Source organism: Somniosus microcephalus, chromosome 5 (assembly GCF_052327205.1).
Source record: "Somniosus microcephalus isolate GS21.2 chromosome 5, FLI_Smic_1.0, whole genome shotgun sequence".
Classification (NCBI taxonomy): domain Eukaryota; kingdom Metazoa; phylum Chordata; class Chondrichthyes; order Squaliformes; family Somniosidae; genus Somniosus; species Somniosus microcephalus.
Window position 1 is genome coordinate 88,929,036 of NC_140991.1, and position 22,860 is coordinate 88,951,895.

Here is a 22,860-nt window from a genome sequence, read left to right on the forward strand (position 1 = left end):
TGCCTCCTGCCACTCAGCCAGTTTAGGATCCAACGCGCCAAGGCACCCTGGATCCCATGGGCTCTTACCTTCTTGACCAGTCTCCTATGCGGGACTTTGTCAAAAGCTTTACTGAAGTCCATGTAAACCACATCCACAGCATTCCCCTCATCCACCCCCCTAGTCACCCCCTCGAAAAATTCAATCAGATTTGTCAGACATGATTTACCCTTGACAAAGCCATGCTGACTATCCCCGATTAATCCTTGCCTCTCCAAGTGGAGACTAATTTTGTCCCTCAGAATTTTTTCCAATAATTTCCCTACCACAGATGTTAGGCTCACTGGCCTGTAATTCCCTGGTTTATCCCTGTTACCCTTCTTGAATAATGGTACTATGTTAGCTGTTCTCCAGTCCTCTGGTACATCCCCTGTGGCCAGAGAGGTTCTGAAAATTTGTGTCAGAGCCCCTGCAATCTCCTCCTTTGCCTCACACAGCAGCCTGGGATACATCTCGTCCGGGCCTGGGGATTTATCCACTTTTTGGCCTGCTAAAACCGCTAGCACCTCCTCCCTCTCGACGCTAATATGTTCAAGTATGTCACAGTCCCCTTGCCCGATTTCTATGTCTGCATCGTCTTTCTCCATAGTGAACACAGATGCAAAAAATTCATTTAAAACCCTGCCTACCTCATCTGGCTCTACACACAGATTGCCACTTTGGTCCCTAATGGGCCCTACCCTTTCCCTGGTTATCCTCTTGCCCTTAATATACTTATAAAACATCTTAGGATTTTCCTTTATTTTGCTCGCCAGTGTTATTTCATGGCCCCTCCTCGCCCTCCTAATTTCTTTTTTAAGTACGCCCCTGCACTTTTTATACTCCTCTAGGGCTTCTTCCGTCTTTAGTCTTTTGTAACTGCCAAAAGCCCCCCTTTTATTCCTAATGCATTTTTGTATATCCCTTGTCATCCAAGGTTCCCTTTGCTTGTTGATCCCACCCTTGACCTTTACAGGAACATGTTGGCGTTGTACTCTCCCTATTTCCCTTCTTGGACTTGTTAAAACCAAATGTGCGGAGGGAAGTCGAAAACAAACAGTTCCAGCATATCAATAACAAGCCCACTCGGAGTTTTGAAATAGGACAACCGGTGTTAGCCAGGGACTATAAAAACGAGAAATGGCAATCTGGAACAATTCGGGCCAGACAAGGACCCCTGATGTACACGGTAGATGTTGGTGAAAATGTAATGCGACGTCATGCTGACTAACTGGTGGGATCGAGAACAAGGGTCGAGCCCATGGTTACGACAGAGACAACCGTGGAGGAAGTTAGTGAACCTGAAGCATCTACCTCAGAAGTGAATATACCTGATGATGATGTCCTATCCGTAGGGGATCAACTAGATGAGTCACCCCAGCAACGAGAACCAGAGACCCCTGAAAGGCGTTATCCGTCTCGGATCAGGAGGCCTCCTCAGAGACTGAATCTGTGAACTGTTTTTACATGAAGTTGTGTATATATGTTATTATGTTATGTTTAATGGGGAATATATACTGTTAAGCTAAAAAGGGAGGATTGTGGTGTATGTAACCGTTCCACCTTTAAGAGAACTATTTTAAGAGATGCACTACTTTATCTTGGCTGCTGTATACTGTAATACTGGTGGTGACCACACCAGTATATAAGTGCTGTGTAATGATTTATTGGGCAGTTCAGCCTGACCTCCAACTAGTAAAGACCTGTTGAATTTACTCTTGTAGTCTGTGTGCAGTGATTCTTATTAACAATAACTAGAACACACAGACTTAACAAAGAGCACCTTGACATATGAGTGTAGAGAGATTTCAAGCCACCAATGTCAGCTAAGCAATGAATGCTTCTGCTTTTGTGAGGGAAGACGGCGCATAACATAAATGAAAGGATGGCTACCTCTGACCCCTTGAGGAGCAGGCCCTCCCAATCTAAGATTAGGACATGAATGAGGAAGCAGGAAGTATAACTAGCTCAGCATGTCTACACTATTTATCCTTTCTTCACACTCCATTCTATTCAGTTGCACAATCACTGGCACGAGCATTTACCAGCAGCTCCATATCAGCTCTTTAGCAAAGGCTGCTTGGGAACAAATAGTTCTGGGATGTGTTGCTAACATTTCTCCTCTTTCTGTGTCTGCAGAAATGGAAGAATAAGCTGTCTCAGAATCCTCAGAACTGGAATTGCCAAACACCTCACGCAGCACCCAACACTCAACCTCATTCTGTAAAAAAGTAGCACAAATCCATCCACCCCAGGGGATTTAGATAGTCGATTTGAGAGCAGCACACTGCCTGATCCATGAAGCACAATTCAGCAGGAGCAGGTGAAAGTGGTCCAGTAGGAGCAGGAAGCATCTGGTCAGAGGTCACTTCTATCAAAAGTTAACGAGGGCAGCGATACTGATCTCCAGGGACCAGCTTTTAAAAGAAGGATGCTTTTGAAGTGTGAGAAATTGTTAAAGTCATTGGGGTGTGAGGTCAAGAACTTTAATACACAGTACAAGTGGCCGGTCAGTAGATCTGCAGTGCAGCCACTCATGCAAGAGGCCATTACATCTCTCATGAATGCTCATGTAGCTGCCATACAGAACTTTGGCTGTTAAGTCACCTCTTTCTTGGACAGGATAGCTGATTAGCTTGATAGCAAAATACTGCAGATGCTGGAAATCTGAAATAACAACAGAAAATGCTGGAAAAACGACGTTTCTAATTTCTCTCCACAGATGTTGCCTGGCCTGCTGAGTTTTTTCAGCATTTTCTGTTGTTATAGCTGATTAGCTTGTCTGAATGGAGAGCGTGATTGCTTGAGGCTTTAGTGGAGTGCAGGAGTAGAGGTTGGCGAGCCCCAGCAGTACATGATGGTGTTCTCTCAACACATGCCCCTCAGTCTGCCATCCTCCTCAAATGACTTCACGTGTCAGAAATCAGGCAGGGTCAAGCTGCTCCTGCACCTGCAGAACTGCAACAACGTGAAGCAGGCTCATCTCAGGGTTATGCACACAGAGGTTGAGAGCCAGCTGGACCCCAGGGGCCCCTCATAGACACTCAGCTGCCTGCCACCACACAGATTCTAACCATGAAAATTGCATGGAGAAGTGCCATTTAGGTAGCTGAGCACAGTACACACCAACTGTTAGGAAGGGAAAGCACCATGGTAGCATGCACTAGATTCAGAGACACTTAGATTTGGGGAAGTAAAATAGTTTGGCGCAGGAATGGAAGCATGTGCATAGAGTTTAATTTGTGTGCCTGGGGGAAAACATGCACAGGGAACAAGTGTGGTCTGCCTGACAGTTAAGTTAGGTGAGAATGGAAATGTATAATTTATTTTAAGGCATGGAGAGATGAAAGGAGGTAATGGGAAGCATCCATGGGCCATTATGAGAAATGTCACTTCCAGCCCTTTTAAATTTAATTTGCATCTCTGCACCTGTTACAGACACAATCTTTTTGTTCCTATTCAAAGCGCGTCTAGAAATGCATTTTGAATGCAAACAGGCCGGAGACTATTTGGAAGGAGCCCCCACTCCTTTTTTCTTCTGTGTAATGCCCTGGAAATAGGTGCAAACTGTACTTGGAAAATTGGCCTCATTTCTCATGGTTTCATCATCATCATCTCAACCCTGAGATGTTTTACTGCTTTGAATGTAATTCATTGAAATGGACAGAAACACTTAAAAAATTGAAAATACCTTTTCTGTTTTACTGTAGGAAATGAATTAACTTCACTACCAACAGATTTTGGAAAGCTACAGTCTCTGAAAGAGATAGATCTGAATGAAAATCCACTAGTAAGACCTCCAAAGCTAATTTGTGAAGGGGGAAAACTCATTGCAATAGATCAATATTTGAAATTTGCATATGCTAGGGACAGTAAGTATATAATATTGAATAATGTAATAAGCAGCAATCATTATCTGGTGATTATTAACAGTGCGAAATCTAATTAAGTGTGACTGTGGGTTATACTTTCTCCAATGCTATCTGTGTCATTTTATTAACTCCTTTATTTTAGAAAAGTTTCTGGAGATTATTTTACAGTTAATACCAAAAAATGTTCCTGCTGAAGATTTTGAACATTTCTGTAAAAAGCTTCATCTACCTGCTAGTGACATTGCTTCACTTGGAAAATCAAGGTTTGGCTTTTCAAATTTTCCTAAATATGTTTAGAAAATATACAGGCCTATAGAGAATTTGACATTGCTTCTATCAGTATGGGGAATTCCTATAAAACACAGGAATCCCACGCTAACAATGGATATAGGAGGAAATTCTTGAAATACATAGAAGGGAATTTTAACCCCCAAAAATGGGTAGGTTTGGGTCGGGTGGGATGTGAAAATTTAAAAATCTCAAACCCGTCCCCAACCCACCCACTTCTGATTTTAACGGAGACGGAACAGGGTGCGGGCGCCCAAACCACCCCCAGGAGGTGGGTTGGTCTTTTAAATATTATGAGGAGGCTGGGTACCTCAGATTTTATCTGTCTTCCAGGTTTAACCCTGACCGGCTGGGTTTCTCAGGCCCCGGGAAACCCAACAGCTAAAGGGAAGCGAGGACTGCTGTATGGAAGAGGTAAGTGCTTTTCCAGCACTGCTTGTGGGCCAGAAAGTGCAGAAGTGCTTCCTCCCGGCCTCCCAAGCTAACCTGCTTCCCTCCCAGTGAACGGACCCCGCCCCTCCCCCGCGATCAGACCCCCCCTACCACGCTGCTGTGCGACGTCTCCGTACGGGACCCTCGCCCGGTCGTGCCGGCTGCCTGGCGCCGCAAGGTTTTCGATGCCATTCATGGGTTGTCGCACCCAGGAACGAAGGCATCTCAGAAGCTCATGTCAGCTAAATTCGTTTGGCACGGCATGCGTAAGGATGTCCGTGACTGGGCCAACACCTGCGTCGTCTGTCAAAGGGCCAAGGTGCAGCGCCACATCAAGGCCCCATTGGCCACCTTCACAGTTCCGGAGCAGCGTTTCGACCATGTCAATGTGGACCTGGTAGGACCACTTCCACCTTCCCATGGTTTTTCTCACCTTCTGACCATGGTAGACCGCACCACCAGATGGCCTGAAGCGGTGCCCCTGTCATCCACTACTTCGGCGGATGTGGCCAGGGCGTTCATTTCTTCCTGGGTCGCCCGTTTTGGAGTGCCCACTGACATTTCTTCGGATCGAGGACCGCAGTTTTCCTCCGAACTCTGGAATACAGTGGCTCAGGGACTCGGCGTCAAATTGCACTGCATTACAGCCTACCACCCTCAAGCGAATGGCCTCTGTGAACGTTTTCACAGATCGCTGAAAGCCTCCCTGAAGGCCAGCCTCCAGGACGCTGGATGGGCGGAAAAGCTACCGTGGGTTCTGTTGGGCCTTCGCACGGCCCCCAAAGAACACCTTCACTCTTCCTCTGCAGAGTTGGTTTACGGTCAGCCGCTGCGAGTCCCAGGAGATTTCCTGCCAATGCCGACGGAGCCATGGTCCGCATCAGGTCAGCTTCACAGTCATCAGGAGGTGGCCAGATGTTTCGCGCCAGTCCCCACATCGCACCACGGGCTTCAGATATCGCACGTGCCCACAGAGCTAAAAAGGGCTAAATACGTTTTCGTCCGCCACAATGCACACTGGGATCCACTCAAGGCCCTGTATACTGGTCCTTTCCAGGTGTTAGAGACAGGAGGCAAAGCCTTCAAGGTTGATGTCGGTGGTAAACCGGACCACATTTCAGTCGACCGTTTAAAGCCAGCACACTTGGACCTCGACCGCCCCGTCGAGACAGCACAGCCGCCAAGACGAGGTCGGCCACCCATCGTCAAGTGCAATCGCCCACTCGACCGCCAGCCGTCCAGCAGCCTCCGCTTCGGGAGTGCAGGAGTCGTTCTGACAGGCTTGTTAGACCCACTCACCATTTGACTTTTTCCGTTAAAGAGAATTCTGGGGGGGCGCATGTGGCAGAGCCACTGAGGGACTTTGAGCAACTGTACATAATTCTCTTTAATGAGGTTTTACTCCAACCTAAGCCTGTACCAGTCTGTTAGTGATTTCTGTGTTTGTACATACTGTTTGCATGCACGGGGCGCGGTCCCTTTAAGACTGTATCAAAGCACGGGTAAACGCGATGACGTCATGCCGCTAATCACGTGACCACCCAAGCACGGGAGAAACGTGATGACATCATGACGCCATCCACGGGACCGCCCTGGCAGTCCTCGTGGAGCCTCCGACCAGCAAAGACCTGTTTTCGTGGTTCTCCTGTACAAACTGTTTAAACTCGTTAGTTCTGCATTAAAACTCGTTTGTTTGAACGCCTGAGTCAAACTCGATTCTTAGATAGGAATTAGAGACAATTCCTACAGTGATATACTGTCAAAAGTGTAGGAGCACTGGTTTGGCCATTCTTGATAGCATAAGAAAATAAGGCCTAGAAATTCAGTTGTTTGCGCCAGCCGCTAGCGCCTTAGGAGGAGGAGAAGTGGGGTGCTAAGCGGCTAGCGCCCGGGCGTGGCGCGATCTGCGCCTCACGCGAAATTCAGTTAAGATTTAGCGCTGGTGCAAAACCTTTGCGCGCGCTCAGCTGCGCGCGCAGATCCTGACGTCATTTCATGGTGCAACGCCCTTTGTGCGCCCCGAACCAGAAATTCAGTGGCGCCGGCCTATTGTGCACCTGGCGCCCCCCACGACTGGTAGAGGGGAACGGTTCCCAGTCGCTGCGGGGTGCGGGGGGCGCTAATTAAAGGGGACTCCTCCTGCAGTATAAAAGGCAGCCATTTTGCTCCACTCCTTCTTTGTGAGAGATGGATCTTTGGAGAGAGACAAAGGTAGAGAGCTTTCTGGTTTGGCTCAACACTCGCACAGCTACTTGTGGCTTCAGGCCAGAGCTTTGCACTTGTATTTAACTTTCAGTGTCATAGCATTGATTGGAAACATATAATGGGGGCTGCAATGGGTGGTAACGTTGGCTTACTGCATTGCATTCAAAGGGCTCAGAGACGCCGTGAGAGAGTGCCAGTCATGGCCAGATGGAGAAGGGCCAACAGGCGTCGGCAAAGGAGGCCTTACCTTCACAGGGTATACCGCCAGCGGTTCTCATATCCGAACATGTCTGAGGAGCAGTGTGTTTGGAGGCTGCGATTCAGAAGGGAGGTGGTCACTGAGGTCCGCCACCTGCTTCGCAGAGATCTGCAGCCACAGCTCAGGAGCAGGACGTCTCTGTCAGTGGCAGTGAAGGTGACGGTGGCTCTCAACTTCTATGCCACCGGCTCCTTCCAATCCGCTACTGGGGACATTTCCAACATCTCCCAGTTTGCGGTACATTGCTGCATCCGCCAGGTGACCAATGCCCTTTTCAGAAGGAGATGTCAGTTCATCTCCTTCCCCATGACCGTGGACAAGCAGCAAGAGCATGCAATGGGCTTTGCAGCATTAACGGGCTTCCCCATGGTGCAGGGCGCCATTGACTGCACGCATGTGGCTTTGCGGGCACCTCTAGAGAATGCCGAGGATTACCGCAACCGGAAGGGCTACCATTCACTCAACGTGCAGTTGGTGTGTGACCACAGGCAGCTCATCCTAGCTGTCAATGCCCGCTTTCCAGGCAGCAGCCACGATGCCTTCATCCTGCACCAGACTTCTGTGGCAGACATGTTCGAGGCCCAGCCTCACCCACGAGGATGGCACCTGACTGATGACCCCGCTCCGTGCGCCCAGCACCCCTGCTGAAGAGCGATACAATGACAGCCATCAAGCAACCAGGAACATCATTGAGCAAACAATCGGCGCGCTGAAGCAACAGTCCGCTGTCTGGATCATTCCAGGGGAGCCCTACAGTACTCGCCTGAGCGAGTCTCCCATTTCGTTGTCGTGCGCTGCATGCTGCACAACCTGGCTATCTGCAGGACTCAGCCACTGCCAGCAGACATTGGAGGACCACCAGAGGAGGAGGAGGAGGAGGAGGAGGAGCACCAGCACGGGAGGGAGGCAGAAAGTGCAAGGGCCGCCCGTCGGCGGCTTATTGCAACTCGGTTCTAGGCCCCCTCTCAGGGAATGGCTTGTGCCAATGACAGAAGATGAATGTAGCCGCTCCACAAGCCCTCAGCCGATCAAGGCAACCAAGACTTCCAAAAGCAAACATGGACAGTGCAATTTAAGAAATTTTTTTACTGTGAGACCTCTGTGCCCTTCCCACATGACAAACTAATGGAGAGAAACCCCCCCAAAAAACACAAATACACCAGTCTCAGCCTTTATATATAAAACAAATACACCAGTCTCGGCCTTTATATATAAAACAAATACACCAGTCTCGGCCTTTATATATAAAACAATTACACCAGTCTCGGCCTTTATATATAAAACAGCACATTTGGCCACACCTACTACTTTTTCCCCTGCGAGGGTGATCTGTCTCGCTTCCGTTACTGGCCCCTACCCGCCCTGCAGCTCCTCCTCAATGGGACCCCAGTGGCTGCAGCAAGGCTGGGGGAAGGCTGCTGAGGGTCAGATGGTGAGACGGCAGATGCCCTTGGGGGTCGGCCTGGACCAGCTCGGCCTGGAGGGGCTGGCTGCTGACTGCTCCAACTCTGCAGGTGGCAACCTGACAGAGGACAGGCACTCCCTGGTTGACTGATACACTGGCACTTGCACGGGCCAGCACTGCAGCATGCACAACAATCTGCTGAAGCACAGACTGCTGGGCTGCTGTGGCGCAGCAAGTGCCCCGGCGATGCCTGGCAGATCCAGCGAGGGTGGCAGCAGTTAGTGCCCGTGTGGCCCTGGCCTGTGTCTGCATGACAACAGCCAGTGAATGCACGGCACGACTGAGCACTTGGCTAGAAGCCGCCTGTGATGCAGCGAAGTCCTGCTGACTCCTAGCCTGTGCTGCCATGAAGTCCTGCAGACTCCTAGCCTGTGCTGCACTGAATTGTTGCAGACTCCTGGCCTGTGCTGCACTGAATTGTTGCAGACTCCTGGCCTGTGCTGCCCCGAATTCCTGCACACTCCTTGCCAGTGACTCTATGGAGTCAGGCATCCTTGCCACTGCAGCCATGAGCTCAGTGTGCCTGCGCTCAGCCTGGGTGCCCATTTCCGCTAGGAGCCGCACCTCCTCTGCGCTCACCGTAGCAGGACTGGAGGCCGCACTCACCCTCCGGGGAGAAGGCCGCCAAGCTTCCCCACCCCTCCCGCGTTGCTGCAGCCCGCTGGGCCCTGGAGCTTCACTCTCCTCTGACCCTTCCCCCCTGCTCCCCTCCAGGGAAGACGTGTCACCATCATGGCCATGGGTGACGGGGCCAATCAGCCGGCCTGCCATGATCTGCTTCACTCGCTGCTCTAGGTCGCTGAGCTGTTTCAGGTCAGGATGGCCTCCCCCGGTCTGTCGCTGCTTCTTCTGTTATGCGCCAGCTTGCCCTGCAAGAGAAAGGACGGCCTCTAAGTACAGTGTCAAGCCGTGATCTTGCCTGCACTGCCTCCCATGGTGGAATAGCCCTGACAGTGTCAAGCCCTGATCTTGCCTGCACTGCCTTCCATGGTTGAATAGCCCTGACAGTGTCAAGCCCTGATCTTGCCTGCACTGCCTCCCATGGTGGAATAGCCCTGACAGTGTATAAAGTCCTGATCTTGCCTGCACTGCCTCCCATGGTCGAATAGCCCTGACAGTGTCAAGCCCTGATCTTGCCTGCACTGCCTCCCATGGTGGAATAGCCCTGACAGTGTCAAGCCCTGATCTTGCCTGCACTGCCTCCCATGGTCGAATAGCCCTGACAGTGTATAAAGCCCTGATCTTGGCTGCACTGCCTCCCATGGTCGAATAACCCTGACAGTGTATTAAGTCCTGAATGTGCAAGTGCTTTTCATGACAGTCCCATAGCTGCTGGATGAGGGCTGGGCATTAGGGATTTCAGGTCCCTTTGGCCATAAAGTGAGGTGCACATGCAGGGATGAGGAGGATACTGGAAAGGGTACTCACCCTGACAACCCGAGTGAAGTTGTTGAATTTTTTCCGGCATTGGGTTGGAGTCCTGCCAACCACGCTGTTGGACGTGACCCTGTTTGCCACCTCCCTCCAGGCTTTCTGATATTCGGCGGGCAGCGGCCTCCTGCCACCCTCAGGGAAGAGGACATGGCGCCTGCACTCCATTGCGCCAACCAGCACCCTCAGGTCACCCTCGCCGAAGCACTGCGCTCTCTCCCTGGCCTTCTCCATTCTCCTGGGCGTGGAGCAGTTCCAGCAGCAGTGTTCAGGCCTTGCTTTAGGGCTGCAGTGTGCAGGACGTGGCAGCCAAACAATTCCACCCTCCCCCTTTAAGAGCTGACCGGCGCCTGACTGTCTGCCCTCAATGAGCAACTCGCCGCACCTGCGCTGCTCCCGTCCTCGGTGTTAGCGCCCCGGATCGCCAGCTTAGCGCCTAATGATAGTCGTGCATCGCCTGCTTTAGCGCAGCAGCAACCTCTTGGGGCGTTGCAACTGAATATCGGCGAAAGTGGCGCTAAGTTGCGCCGGGTGCAAAATTTAGCGAACACCCGGCTGTAGCGCCCCAAACGTGGCTATACTGAATTTCTAGGCCTAAGTGTTGTTAAGGCAGACTAACTAGGTTGAATCTTTGAGTCTGTGCTGAGTTAATTGATCTTAGTAGGCATGGCAATAGAATGCTATAGTTGATGTCAACATTCCTAAGCTAGGAAAATTAAAGTATTATCAAAGGTTCCTAACCACAGGATGCATTGCAGCAACTCGCCAAGGCTTTTTCGGCAGCACTTCCCAAACCCGTGACCTCTTCCACCTAGAAGAACAAGGGCAGCAGGTGCATGGGAACACCACCACCTCCAAGTTCCTCTACAAGTCACACACCATTCTGATTTAGAAATATATCGCCGTTCCTTCATCATTGCTGGGTCAAAATCCTAGAACTCCCTCCCTAACAGCACTGTGGGAGTACCTTCATCACACAGACTGCAGCGGTTTTTCAAGGTGGCTCAACACCACCTTCGAAATTAGGGACGGGCAATAAATGCTGGCCTTGCCAGCAACGCTCGCATCCCATAAAAACAAATTTAAAAAAACTCCAGGAAGTGTTAAGCATGAACAGAACCAGGCTTAGATGTGACAGCCTTCAGAGTTAAATCAGTTGCTGATAATCACTGTCCAAGTCAGACACATAAAGGATGGCTGCTTAGTAACATCTACTACCAACATAAATCTACCAGACTGTAGTCATCACCTAAGGAAAAAAATGGATAAGCATTCAATCCAACTTTATTATCACATGAAAATGAAGAGAGTAGAGAAATTGTGCTTTAGGCACTACATGTAGAGGGAAAACTAAAAGATGTAAAGTGATTAAACCAGGTGAGAGAAATAAGAAACAAGTGAGAAAAACATTAGAGTCAAAGGACAGGCTAGGGTGTGCGGCCCAGATAAGCATTCTTTATACAAACACACGGAGTATAAGGAATAAATTGAATGAACTGCAGGCGCCAATTCAAATTGGAGGGTATGACATGGTAGCCATTACTGAGACATGGCTGCAAGACGGTCAGGACTGGGAACTAAATATACCAGGTTATAAGGTCTACAGGAAAGATAGGGAAAATGGCAGAGGGGGTGGAGTAGCCTTAGTGATTAAGGATGAAATCACTTCAATGAGGATATAACGGCCCAGAAATTCCAGAACGGGGCTTGCAGCGCGTGCAAGCCCCGTATTTACACTTACCCCGCGCTACTGACGATCAGCTCCAGGGACGCCTGGACTTGGTGAATGAAAAAGAAGAATCCCGGGCAGCGTATGACGTCACGCCGCCCAGGAGTGCAGCCAGCGCGAAGCCAGGAGCGTGCAGTGTAAGTGAGACACGCCCCTTGAGGTCTCAGTTTCACTGGACACGCCCCCAATGTTTCTGTCAAGCTGCTAATCATTTTTACATGCAAAGCAGCAGTTTAAATAGGTTTTTGGAAGTTTTTTGAAGATTTTGGTAACTTTTATAAACTTTTTAAAATGTTTACATTATTTTGAGTAATCTGAAGTAGTTTTAAAGAGAATTAAAGCAATTTAAAGACTTTTAAAAGCCCTAAAAGAATTTTTTTAATTCCATTTATTTATTTAGCAATGTCGTCGTCATACGTGTCTTCACACTGTTCCCTTTGGGGAACTGTATGAAGTGGTGGAAGGATTTATGGCCGTGATTAACGCTCATTCCGTGACTGTAACCATCTTTGAACCAGCCAGTAGGGCGGTTAGTCCTATGGCGGGAGGGTTTTACGGGCTCCCACAAGCTATACAAGGAGGGGGGCCACCCACACCCACGGACGCAAATATCCCACTGGATGTCAACCCAGAATTTAGAGCCGGAGCTCCAACTCCACTTGCCGGGACTGTCTGGAGCGGGGTTCGAAACCCTACCCTGATCTGGCCCAGCGGCGGGGATCCTACCGCTATGACAAAGGCCCAATCCGATTAGCAACGTGAAATGGCAGCATAGGGCTCCAGTCACGGGGAGGGAAAAGGCGCAGGAAACGTATGGGTGTCACCTTTTGTGCGGAGTGGGCCTTTTGCGTAGCAGTAAGCATCCCCGCCGCTGGGCCAGAAGGAGTAGGGTTTTGAACCCCACTCCAAACAGTCCCGGCAAGTGGAGTCGGAGTTCCAACTTTAAATTCTGGGTGGACATCCAGCGGGATACTTGCGTCCGTGGGTGTTGGTGGCCCCCCCCCCCTCAGATGTGTTGTGGGAGCCCGTAAAACCCTCCCGCCATAGGACTAACCACCCTAATGGCTGGTTCAAAGATGGTTACGGTCACGGAATGAGCGTTAATCACGGCCATAAATCCTTCCACCACTTCATACAGTTCCCCAAAGGGAACAGTGTGAGGATACGTACGATGATGACCTCTTGCGCAATGCACCTCCTTGGACCCTCAGTCGCAGATGCGAGGGGGCAAGTCGTGCAATTGTTAAATTTTTCATTTTATTGACATGTAAAATGTTGGCCCAGTAATTCCTTTCCAACTGCGCGAGTACGGTCGGGGTACTTACGCATCTGGCCGGATGAAATGCCGGTTTTCAGCATGCACAGTGCTTTTGGGGAAAACCGGCATTTCCTGTCCTCTGAACGAAGGGGTTCAGAGGCAGAACGCGTGCGACTGCACAGGCAGCGCGTGCGCAGTATAATTCGCCGCTTTCATTACTGCTTTCAGTGAGGTCAAGTCCTTACAACTTACACATGAAAAAAGCATGGGTACAGTTGCTCCAGAGGCTGCGGAGGAAGATATTTATTATCGTGGAGCTTCTGAAAGTATGTATGTCTGTATATATTCCTTTGCGTGTTATGTATATATTCCTTTACTTATGTGTATGAATGTATTATTTAATTATGACTTTCAGAGAAAGTAACTTATTTGAAAATCATAATTAAAAACATACATTCATACACATTAGTAAAGGAATATAAAACATACATACATATACGTAAAGGAATATATGTGGACATACATACATAACTCATTCTCACATTCCATTCACACAGCCACAATTGCTCCTTCTACCTACCGTTCTGAAAACCCTTTTAAAAAAAAAAAAATTTTTAACTTTAAAACTTACTTAAAATTTCTTAAAATAACTTCCCTCCCTTTCCCAAACAAAAATATTGCATTTCAGAAGCTCCACGATAAAATGTTTCTTCCTCCGCAGCCAATGAACCACTTTACACTTGCTTTTTTCAAGTGTAACTTCTGAGGACTTACCCTCACGGATTTCATGAATGAAATCTACGAAGTTCACTGCGCAAGCGCTGCCTGTGCAGTCGCACGCGCTCGAGGTCTGGAAATGCCGGCGTTCCCCACATGCGCTGTTCATGCTGAACGCCGGCATTTCCAACGGCCAGATGCGTGAGTACCCCGAGCGCACTCACGCCTTTGGCTGCGAATTTCTGGCCCAACGAGAGGTAAGCAGGCAGTGGAGACCTTATGGGTAGAATTAAGAAATAGGAAAGGATTTAAGACTGTAGTGGGAGTTATGCATAAGCCCTCTGGTAGCAGCTGTGAAGTGCTAGATTGTATAAATGCAGAGATTAGACAAGCATGTAGTAAAGACAGAGTGGTTTTAATGGGGGATTTTGGGGGAAAATTTGGTTGCTTTGCGCCTCCCGTTAGCGCCCTAAGAGGGTGCTAATGGGGCCCAAAGCAACTAGCGCCTGGGCACAGCGATGTTTGCGCCACCCGCGAAATTGACCAGACATTTTGCGGCGGCACTAAACACTACCGCCACGATCTCCTGCGCCCGCAGATCGTGACGTCAGTCGAGCGTGCAACGCTCCGGTAGTGCCCCGGACCAGATATTGAGTGGCACCCCCTGCCTTTCCGCCTGCCGCTAGCAACGACAGGTTGAGGGGAACGCTTTGCAGTTGGGAAGGGACTGGGGGAGCGCTATTTAAAGGCGACCGCTTCCTGCCTTTTTTTGTGAGCGACATTTTTGCACCATGCATTCTGAGAGAGAGAGAGAGACTTCTGGAGAGATTCAACGCTGCACCCTCTCCAGTGCCTCTATATCCTTTTTATAATATGGCGACCAGAACTGTATGTAGTACTCTAAGTGTGATCTAACCAAGGTTCAAGACAGGTTTAGCATAACTTCCCTACTTTTCAATTCTATACCTCTAGAATTAAACCCTAGTGCTTGGTTTGCTTTTTTTATGGCCTTGCTAACCTGCGTCACAACTTTTAGTGATTTGTGTATTTGTACTCCTAGATCCCTTTGTTCCTCTATCCCACCTAGACTTACACCCTCTAAGTGATAAGTGACCTCCCTATTCTTCCTACCAAAATATAATACTTCACATTTATCTGTGTTGAACTTAATTTGCCAATTATATGCCTATTCTGCAAGTTTATTAATGTCCTCCTGTAACTTGTTGCAGTCCTCCTCAGTATTGACTATACCCCCCCAATTTGGTGTCATCTGCAAATTTAGAAATTGTGTTTTTGATTCCAAAGTCTAAATCGTTAATGTAAATTGTGAACAGCAGTGGTCCCAGCACTGATCCTTGTGGAACACCACTACCCACCTTCTGCCACTGTGAATAGCTACCATTTCCTTCTACTCTCTGCTTTCTGTCCTGAAGCCAGCCAACAATCCATTCTGCTACTTGTCCCCTGACTCCACATTCTCTGACCTTGTTCATCAGTCTATTATGAGGTACCTTATCGAAGGCTTTTTGAAAACCCAGATAAATTACATCTGCTGCATTACCATTGTCCACTCTCTCTGTTACTTCTTCAAAAAATCTAATAAGGTTGGTCAAGCAAGACTTTCCCTTTTGAAATCCATGTTGACTATTCATTATTATATTTTTAGTTTCTAGATGTTCTTTTTTCTTCTTTAGCAGGGATTCCATTATTTTTTCTATCACTTGATGTTAAGCTGACTGGTCTATAATTCCTTGGACATGTTCTTAAATATTGGTATTATGCTAGCTATCCGCCAGTCCTCTGGCACTATACCTTTTTCTTAATGAATTATTAAATATGTATAGTAATGCCTTTGTTATCTCTTCCCTGGATTCTTTTAAAATACGTGGATGTAATCATGGGTTTTATCCTCTTTGAGTTTGATTAATTTATTTAACATATCTCCTTTTCTATTTTAAATGCACTTATCTCATTACTAATCTCATCATCCAATGTCATGTCCACCTGTTCTACCTGGTAAATACTGGAGCAAAATAATTATTTAATATTTCTGCCATCTCTCTAACGTTACCTGTGGTATTGTCCTGACTATCCTTTAATGGCCCTATTCCCATCCCAACCTTCCTTTTTTTATTGATGTGCCTATAAAATATTTTACTATTTTGTTTTATGTTCCTTGATAATTTAATTTCATAGTTCCTCTTTGCCTCCCTAATTGTTTATTTGACTTCTCTCCTAATCTTTTCGTATTCTCTCTTATCATGCACTTTCCTGCTGTCTGTGGACTTAATGTATGCCTCTTTCCTTACCCTCAATTGTTCCCTTATGACTTTATTCATCCATGGAGTCTCATTATTGTTTAGTTTGTTCTATCCTTTTAGCAGAATATATTTTTCCTGCACTCTGTTGAACACCGTTTAAAATGTTTCCCATTGCTGTTCTACATCGCTCTTTGCCAATATTGTTGCCCATTTTTGTTCCCAAGTTCTATTCTCAGCCCCTCAGCTTTTCTCCAATCTATTAACCTGGTTTTTGTCATACTTATGTCCTTCTCAATTATCATCTTAAAGCGTATTACATTATGGTGCCTATTGCCTATATGTTCCCCTACCTTTACTTCTCTTATCTGCTCTGGTTCATTCCCCATTACTAGATCCAATATCAAATCCTCCCTTGTTGGGCTTTTACATATTGGGTTAGAAAGGAGTCCTGTACACATTGCAGAAACTCCATTCCCTTATCCCTTTTACCTACCTCTCCTGTCCAATTAATATCGGGGTAGTTGAAATCCCCCATGATTATTATTCTATGTTTTTTACTCATTTCCCTAATTTGTCTGCATATTTCTTCCTCCACCTCCCTTCCACTATTAGGTGGTCTGTAGACTACGCCTATTAGTGTGATTGATCCTTGTAGTGTATGTACCTTTAAGATACAGCTCCTGTATACTGTAGTACCGGCAGTGACCACACCTGTATATAAGCCTTGAGCATGCCTCTGTACCCCCAGTCTTGAGACTACCTTACTCCAGCAAATACCTGTTGATTGTTAAGTTACAGCATCCGTGTAGTTATTGAAAAACATACTCTCAGAATCACGGATCTAACAGTGGCGACGAGTGTCGATTCGAATCTACCTGCAACTCTGCATTTCCCTTCGAGGATTCGCTCCGGGAGGGCGGTGGAAGAAAGTTGAGGCCAGAAGCACGGGCGTCGACCACGAGCAACTGCCCAGTCGTCCGGCAGAGAGTGAACATCGCAGGGGAGGCTGTGGAGAGCCGGGCTTGGTTCCCCAGCCACGACGATCAGCAACAGACTGACGACAGGTACAGCGCAGACCCTTCCCAGACAGCGGCGGCTGGAGCCGACTGACGGCAGAGAAAAAGCCGAGCAGCGTCGACGGGGTAAGATAGAGGGTGAAGCGCACAGGGCGCAGCCGGGGGTTGAAAACCGAGCGGCGTCGAGGAAAAACAAAACGGAGAGAGAGAGGGTAAAGCAGCAGCCGGGTTCAGGACCGAGCGGCGGAAACGGGAAAGGCGCACAGAAAAAAAAACGCGCAGAGCACGGCCAGGGCTCAAGGGCTGAACAGTGTCTGTGGGGAGAAGAAGGGAGAGCACGGGAGATGCCATTGAGCCGCGGAGAAGAAGGAAGAGCGCGGGAGACGCCATTTTGAGAAGCCGCAGCAGAGAAGAAGAGCGAGCGCGGGAAGAAAGGAAAGTGCGGGAGACGCCATTTTGCGCCAGTGGAGAAGAAGGGAAAGCACGGGAGATGCCATTTTTGACAGTTAAATCACACCCAGGGATGCCAAAGAGTGGCAGTATCTCTACGTTCGACAATGAAGTCGAAGATTGGGCGACATATGTGGAACGTATTGAGGTGTACTGCAGGGCGAATGAAGTGCCAGATGCTAGGAAAGCACTGGTTTTGTTAAATTCCATGGGTGCAAAAACTTATGGGTTACTGCGAAACCTAATAACCCCAGAGAAGCCTGTGAATAAGAATTTCGAAAGCATAGTAGAAATCCTACAGGACCACTTAAACCCCACACCGCTGCTGATAGCAGAACGATTTAAGTTCCATAAAAGGAACCAACACAAAGACGAAAGCAATGCTGAGTACTTAACGGAACTGCACAAGCTATCGAAACACTGCCAGTTTGGAGTGGGACTAGCAGATACGTTAAGGGACAAGTTTGTGTGTGGGCTTCAAAGTGAAGGAACCCAGAAACGGCTTCTATCAGAAAAGGATCTTACGCTGGACAAGGCTTTCAGTATGGCAGTATCACACGAAGCAGCCGCAAGGGGCGCTGCAGAGATACAACGGAGACCGTAAGAATATGGCACCAATGAAATGTCCTATGGAACAGGGAAGTGTTATCGCTGCGGCAGAACAACACACGACCAGAAGGATTGTTGGTTCAAGGACCAAGTGTGCAGACAGTGTGGAAAAGCAGGACACATAGCAAGAGTCTGCAGGTCTGGGAAGAAAACCAACAGCAAGAAATCTCCACAGGAGAAGTACAAAAAGGCACACAAGGTGATGGACAGTAGTTCAGACAAACAGAAAAGTGACACAGACTCCGGAAGCAAGGAGCTGGGTTGTCTGAAACTACATAAGGTAACCAAAATGGAGGATCACCAGACTATCTGGGTTACACTCAAGATAGACGGAGTCCAAGTGAAAATGGAATTGGACACAGAATCAGCCCTAACAGTTATAAACCAAAGGGACTACAAGCGGCTATTTTCACATATACCCTTGTAAGCTACAGAGATTGTCCTGAAGACGTACACGGGCAAAAAGTCTACCCCAAAGGAAAAATAAGGGTGAAAGTGATATACAAAGGCCAGGAAATACCTAAAATGGACTTATATGTATTGCCAGATGGAGGACCACCACTGCTAGGACATGAATGGATCCGGAAGATACAATTAGATTGGCATTCCATACAGGCACTGAAGGTTGAGGCCAAAAAGGATGACGACGTCACACCTGGACGACTGTCAAAAATGCTAACTGACGCAAAAGAAGTATTCCAGGAGGGAGTCGGAACACTAAAAGGCATAACAGCAACGATTAAAATAGAGGAAAATGCAAGCCCAAAGTTTAAGGCCAGACCAGTGCCTTATGCGATCAGACCAGCTGTCGAAGCAGAGCTGGAAGGGTTGGAACGTTCAGGAGTACTGTCCAAGGTAGACTGGAGCGAGTGGGCTACACCCATCGTTCCTGTAATGAAGAGGTCGTTGAGTAGTACACCTGGGGAACCAAAGAAGGTCCTCATCTGTGGGGATTTTAAGGTGACAGTGAACCCAGTCCTTCACACGGTACAATATCCGCTTCCACGAATTGAGGATATTTTCGCCTCGCTATCTGGAGGTAAACGCTTCACCAAAATTGATCTAGCCCAGGCGTACTTGCAAATAGAGGTAGAAGAAGCCTCGAAACAATACCTCACGATCAACACTCATAAAGATCTCTATCAATACAACCGGCTGGTGTTCGGGGTAGCATCGGCTCCAGCTATTTGGCAAAAGGCGATGGATCAAGTCCTGCAAGGGATTCCAGGGACCCAGTGTTGTTTGGACGACATCCTGGTCACGGGCGAAAATGACAGTGATCACCTCGCCAACTTGGAGAAGGTGCTCACCAGATTAAAGGAATATGGGCTGCGAGCTAATCGCCACAAGTGCGAGTTTTTCCAGAAGCAGATCTCGTATTGTGGCCACGTCATCGATGAAGAGGGGTTACATAAGTCCCCTGAAAAGATTGAGGCAGTAGTCAAGGCTCCAGCACCGGAAAATGTGTCACAACTGAGGTCGTTCCTCGGGCTGCTAAACTACTACCATAAGTTCTTACCAAATTTGTCCACGGTATTACACCCACTGAACACCCTACTGCAAACAGGGGTGTAGTGATCAATAGCATGTCATTCTATAGTGGACACTAGGTGGAGCTGTGTAGAGCTGTATATAGCTGTATGTTTAAGACTACATTACCCATGAGGCACTAGGCTACCCAGAAGGCAACAGTCAAGATGGCAGCCTGCACACAGGAGCACACAAGGAAGCCTCTACAGATACTGTACCTAGAGAACGTGTACTGAATAAATAACTAGCTAGAAGCTAGCTGTGTTCATAATAAGAATGTCTAGTTATTAATGAACATAACATGGTACCAGGGTGGTGAAGATCTGCTGAAAATTGTGAAAAGCGACATGAAGAATTTGAAGCCACCAGGAGGTTTGAATCTCGAGGGAAATGTCGACTACAATTGGCGGATTTTTAAACAACAATTCGAACTCTACATTGCAGCCATCGGATTCGGTACGAAGCCAGACACAAGGAAGATAGCATTGCTGCTTACGGTTGCAGGCCCACAGGCGATAGAGGTATTTAATACATTTGTATTTAATCCAGCGGAGAACAGAGAAAAATTAGAAGATGTGCTAAAAAAAGTTGATGCACATTGCTCTCCCAAAAAGAATGAGACGTATGAAAGATACATCTTCCGTTCTTAGACACAGCAACAAAATGAGACTTTTGTTAGCTTTATAACTGATCTGAAACCGAAAGCACAGACATGTAATTTCTCTGAGCTCAAAGCATCCATGATTCGTGACCAGATTGTGTTTGGTATTCATGATAAAAAAGTCAGGGAACGTCTGTTGAGAGAAACCGAACTAAATTTGGAAAATACAGTGAAAATATGCAAAGCCAGCGAGCGAGCTCGAAATCACGCGAAGACTTCCAGTGAAATCAATAATGATGCAAATGTAATGAGTGATAATGCTGCTGTCGGTGCTGTGTCCTACAAGGGGAAGAAACGTGGGCAGAACAGAAATGAAAAGCAATCGGAGGATGACATTTTTAATTGTAAACGCTGTGGTTACAAACACCAGTTAAGACAATGCCCAGCGTTTGGAAAAATGTGCACAAAGTGTAATGGAAAGAATCACTTTGCCAAACAATGCTTTTCAAAAGTAAAAACGACGAAAGGGCAACGAGTTAATGTGATTGAGGACACTGATGTAAGTGAGACATTTTTTGTAGGAATGGTGTCATGTGACGATATCAAAAAAGATACAGAAAATGTGCAGCCCTCAGAAATAGACAATGCTGAACATAAAGTTAATGCAGTAAAAGAGGACAAATGGATGATCCCACTGCAGATAAATGGAGCATTAGTTACATTGAAACTGGACACTGGGGCAAAAGCAAACTTAATCAGTATGAGTGACATTAACAATATGAAAGAAAAGCCCAAAATACAGAAAAAGTCAGTACTACTGAAGGACTATAATGGACAGAAAATAGATAGCTTAGGTGTATGCAGACTTAAAGTGACAGTCAAAGACAAAGTGCATCATCTCATGTTTTCTGTTGTGGCTGAAAGGCTTGATTCACTACTGGGTGACAAAGCTTGTGAGGACTTAGAACTGGTCAAAAGAGTCTACCGTATAAACTGTGCCATAAGCAGACCAGATGACTCGGTGGATTCTGTAGTGAATAATTTCCAGGATGTGTTCAAAAGATTTGGAGTTCTACCATTCACTTACAAGATCCAGCTAAAGCAGGATGCTCAGCCAGTGGTACATGCTCCACGAAGAGTTCCAGCACCCCCGCATGACCGGCTCAAGAATGAACTGGAAAGAATGACCACACTAGGAGTCATCAGGAAAGTCAAAGAGCCAACAGACTGGGTTAACTCCATAGTATGTGTAAAGAAAAAGAACAATAATCTAAGAATATGCATGGATCCAAAGGACTTAAATGCAAACATAAAACATGAACACTACCAGATTCCCAAGCGAGAAGAAATCACCAGTGAAATGTCAGGTGCCAGATACTTTACAAAGCTCGATGCCTCACAAGGATTTTGGCAACTAAAACTGGATGAAGAGAGCACCAAATACTGTACCTTCAACACACCATTTGGCAGGTATTGTTTCCTCAGAATGCTTTTCGGGATAATATCTGCATCTGAAATCTTTCATAGAGCGATGGAACACATAATTGAAGGTCTGGAAGGAGTTCGGGTCTATGTTGATGACATCATCATCTGGGGCTCCACACTGAAAGAACACAATGAGAGACTGACTAAAGTGCTACAGAGCATACGCCGGAATGGACTGAAGCTCAACAAAGCCAAGTGTCAGTTTGGCATCCAGGAAGTCACTTTCCTAGGAGATAATCTATCTGGTAAAGGAATAGAGCCAGATATGGAAAAAGTAAACGCCATACTCAAAATGCCCCGACCCACTGACAAAAAAGGAGTGCTACGCATCATGGGGATGATAAACTTCATTGGAAAGTTCATTCCTAACTTGTCAGCCAAGACAGCCTGTCTGCGAGACCTGCTACATAAAACAAATGAGTTTGCATGGACAGAAAGACATGAACAAGAGTGGATAAGCCTCAAAACAGTGCTGACAACTGTGGTGTATGTGCCTTTAAGAGCAATTATGGTGTATGTGCCTTTAAGAGCCCCAGGTGTGCGTAATGCCGGTAATTGCCACTTGGGCTATATAAGCCTGTGTATTGTGTATATCCTTTAGAAACCCCCCCCCAGACTTGCTTAGTAAATACCTATGAACCAACTCCTGTCTTCAGTGTCTTTATCTACACACGGACACTACAGTGGCGACGAAGTGGAAACGGACTTACCTGCAATTCGGCAGCACCTCAAGGACATCGATTCCTCCAGCATCCAGAAGACTCAAGGAAGTAAGAGAAACTGTGGTTTCACCAGCTGGCCAAGCTGGTGACAGGTACTGCGCAGCACGGTGGCATAGTGGTTAGCACTGTTGCCTCACAGCGCCAGAGACCCGGGTTCAAATCCGGCCTCGGGCGACTGTCTGTGTGGAGTTTGCACATTCTCCCCGTGTTTGCGTGGGTTTTCTCCGGGTGCTCCGGTTTCCTCCCACAGTCCAAAGATGTGCGGGTTAGGTTGATTGGCTATGATAAATTGACCCTTAGTGTTAGGGGGATTAAATACGTGGGGTTACAGGGATAGGGTGGGGTGTAGGGGTTACGGGGATCGGGTGGGATATGTGTCAGTGCAGGCTCGATGGGCCGAAATGGCCTCTATCTGCACTGTGGGGTTTCTGTGATTCTGTAATCCTTCCTGGGCATCAGGCTGGAGCTCCAGCGGCGGGCTCTACAGCTGAGACAGGCAGCGAAATCGGAGG

The 22,860-nt window shown here is 47.6% G+C and overlaps 1 protein-coding gene across 1 annotated transcript in view; it reads left to right on the top strand.

The window, feature by feature from the left end:
- Positions 1–22,860, top strand: part of LOC147117187 (leucine-rich repeat and death domain-containing protein 1-like) — a 71,701-nt gene that overhangs the window by 17,123 nt on the left and 31,718 nt on the right. The window contains exons 3-4 of the mRNA XM_085989346.1: positions 3,729–3,890; positions 4,033–4,153. Of these exons, the coding sequence (XP_085845472.1) occupies positions 3,729–3,890; positions 4,033–4,153 (283 nt within the window). The remainder of the gene's footprint in view (positions 1–3,728; positions 3,891–4,032; positions 4,154–22,860) is intronic.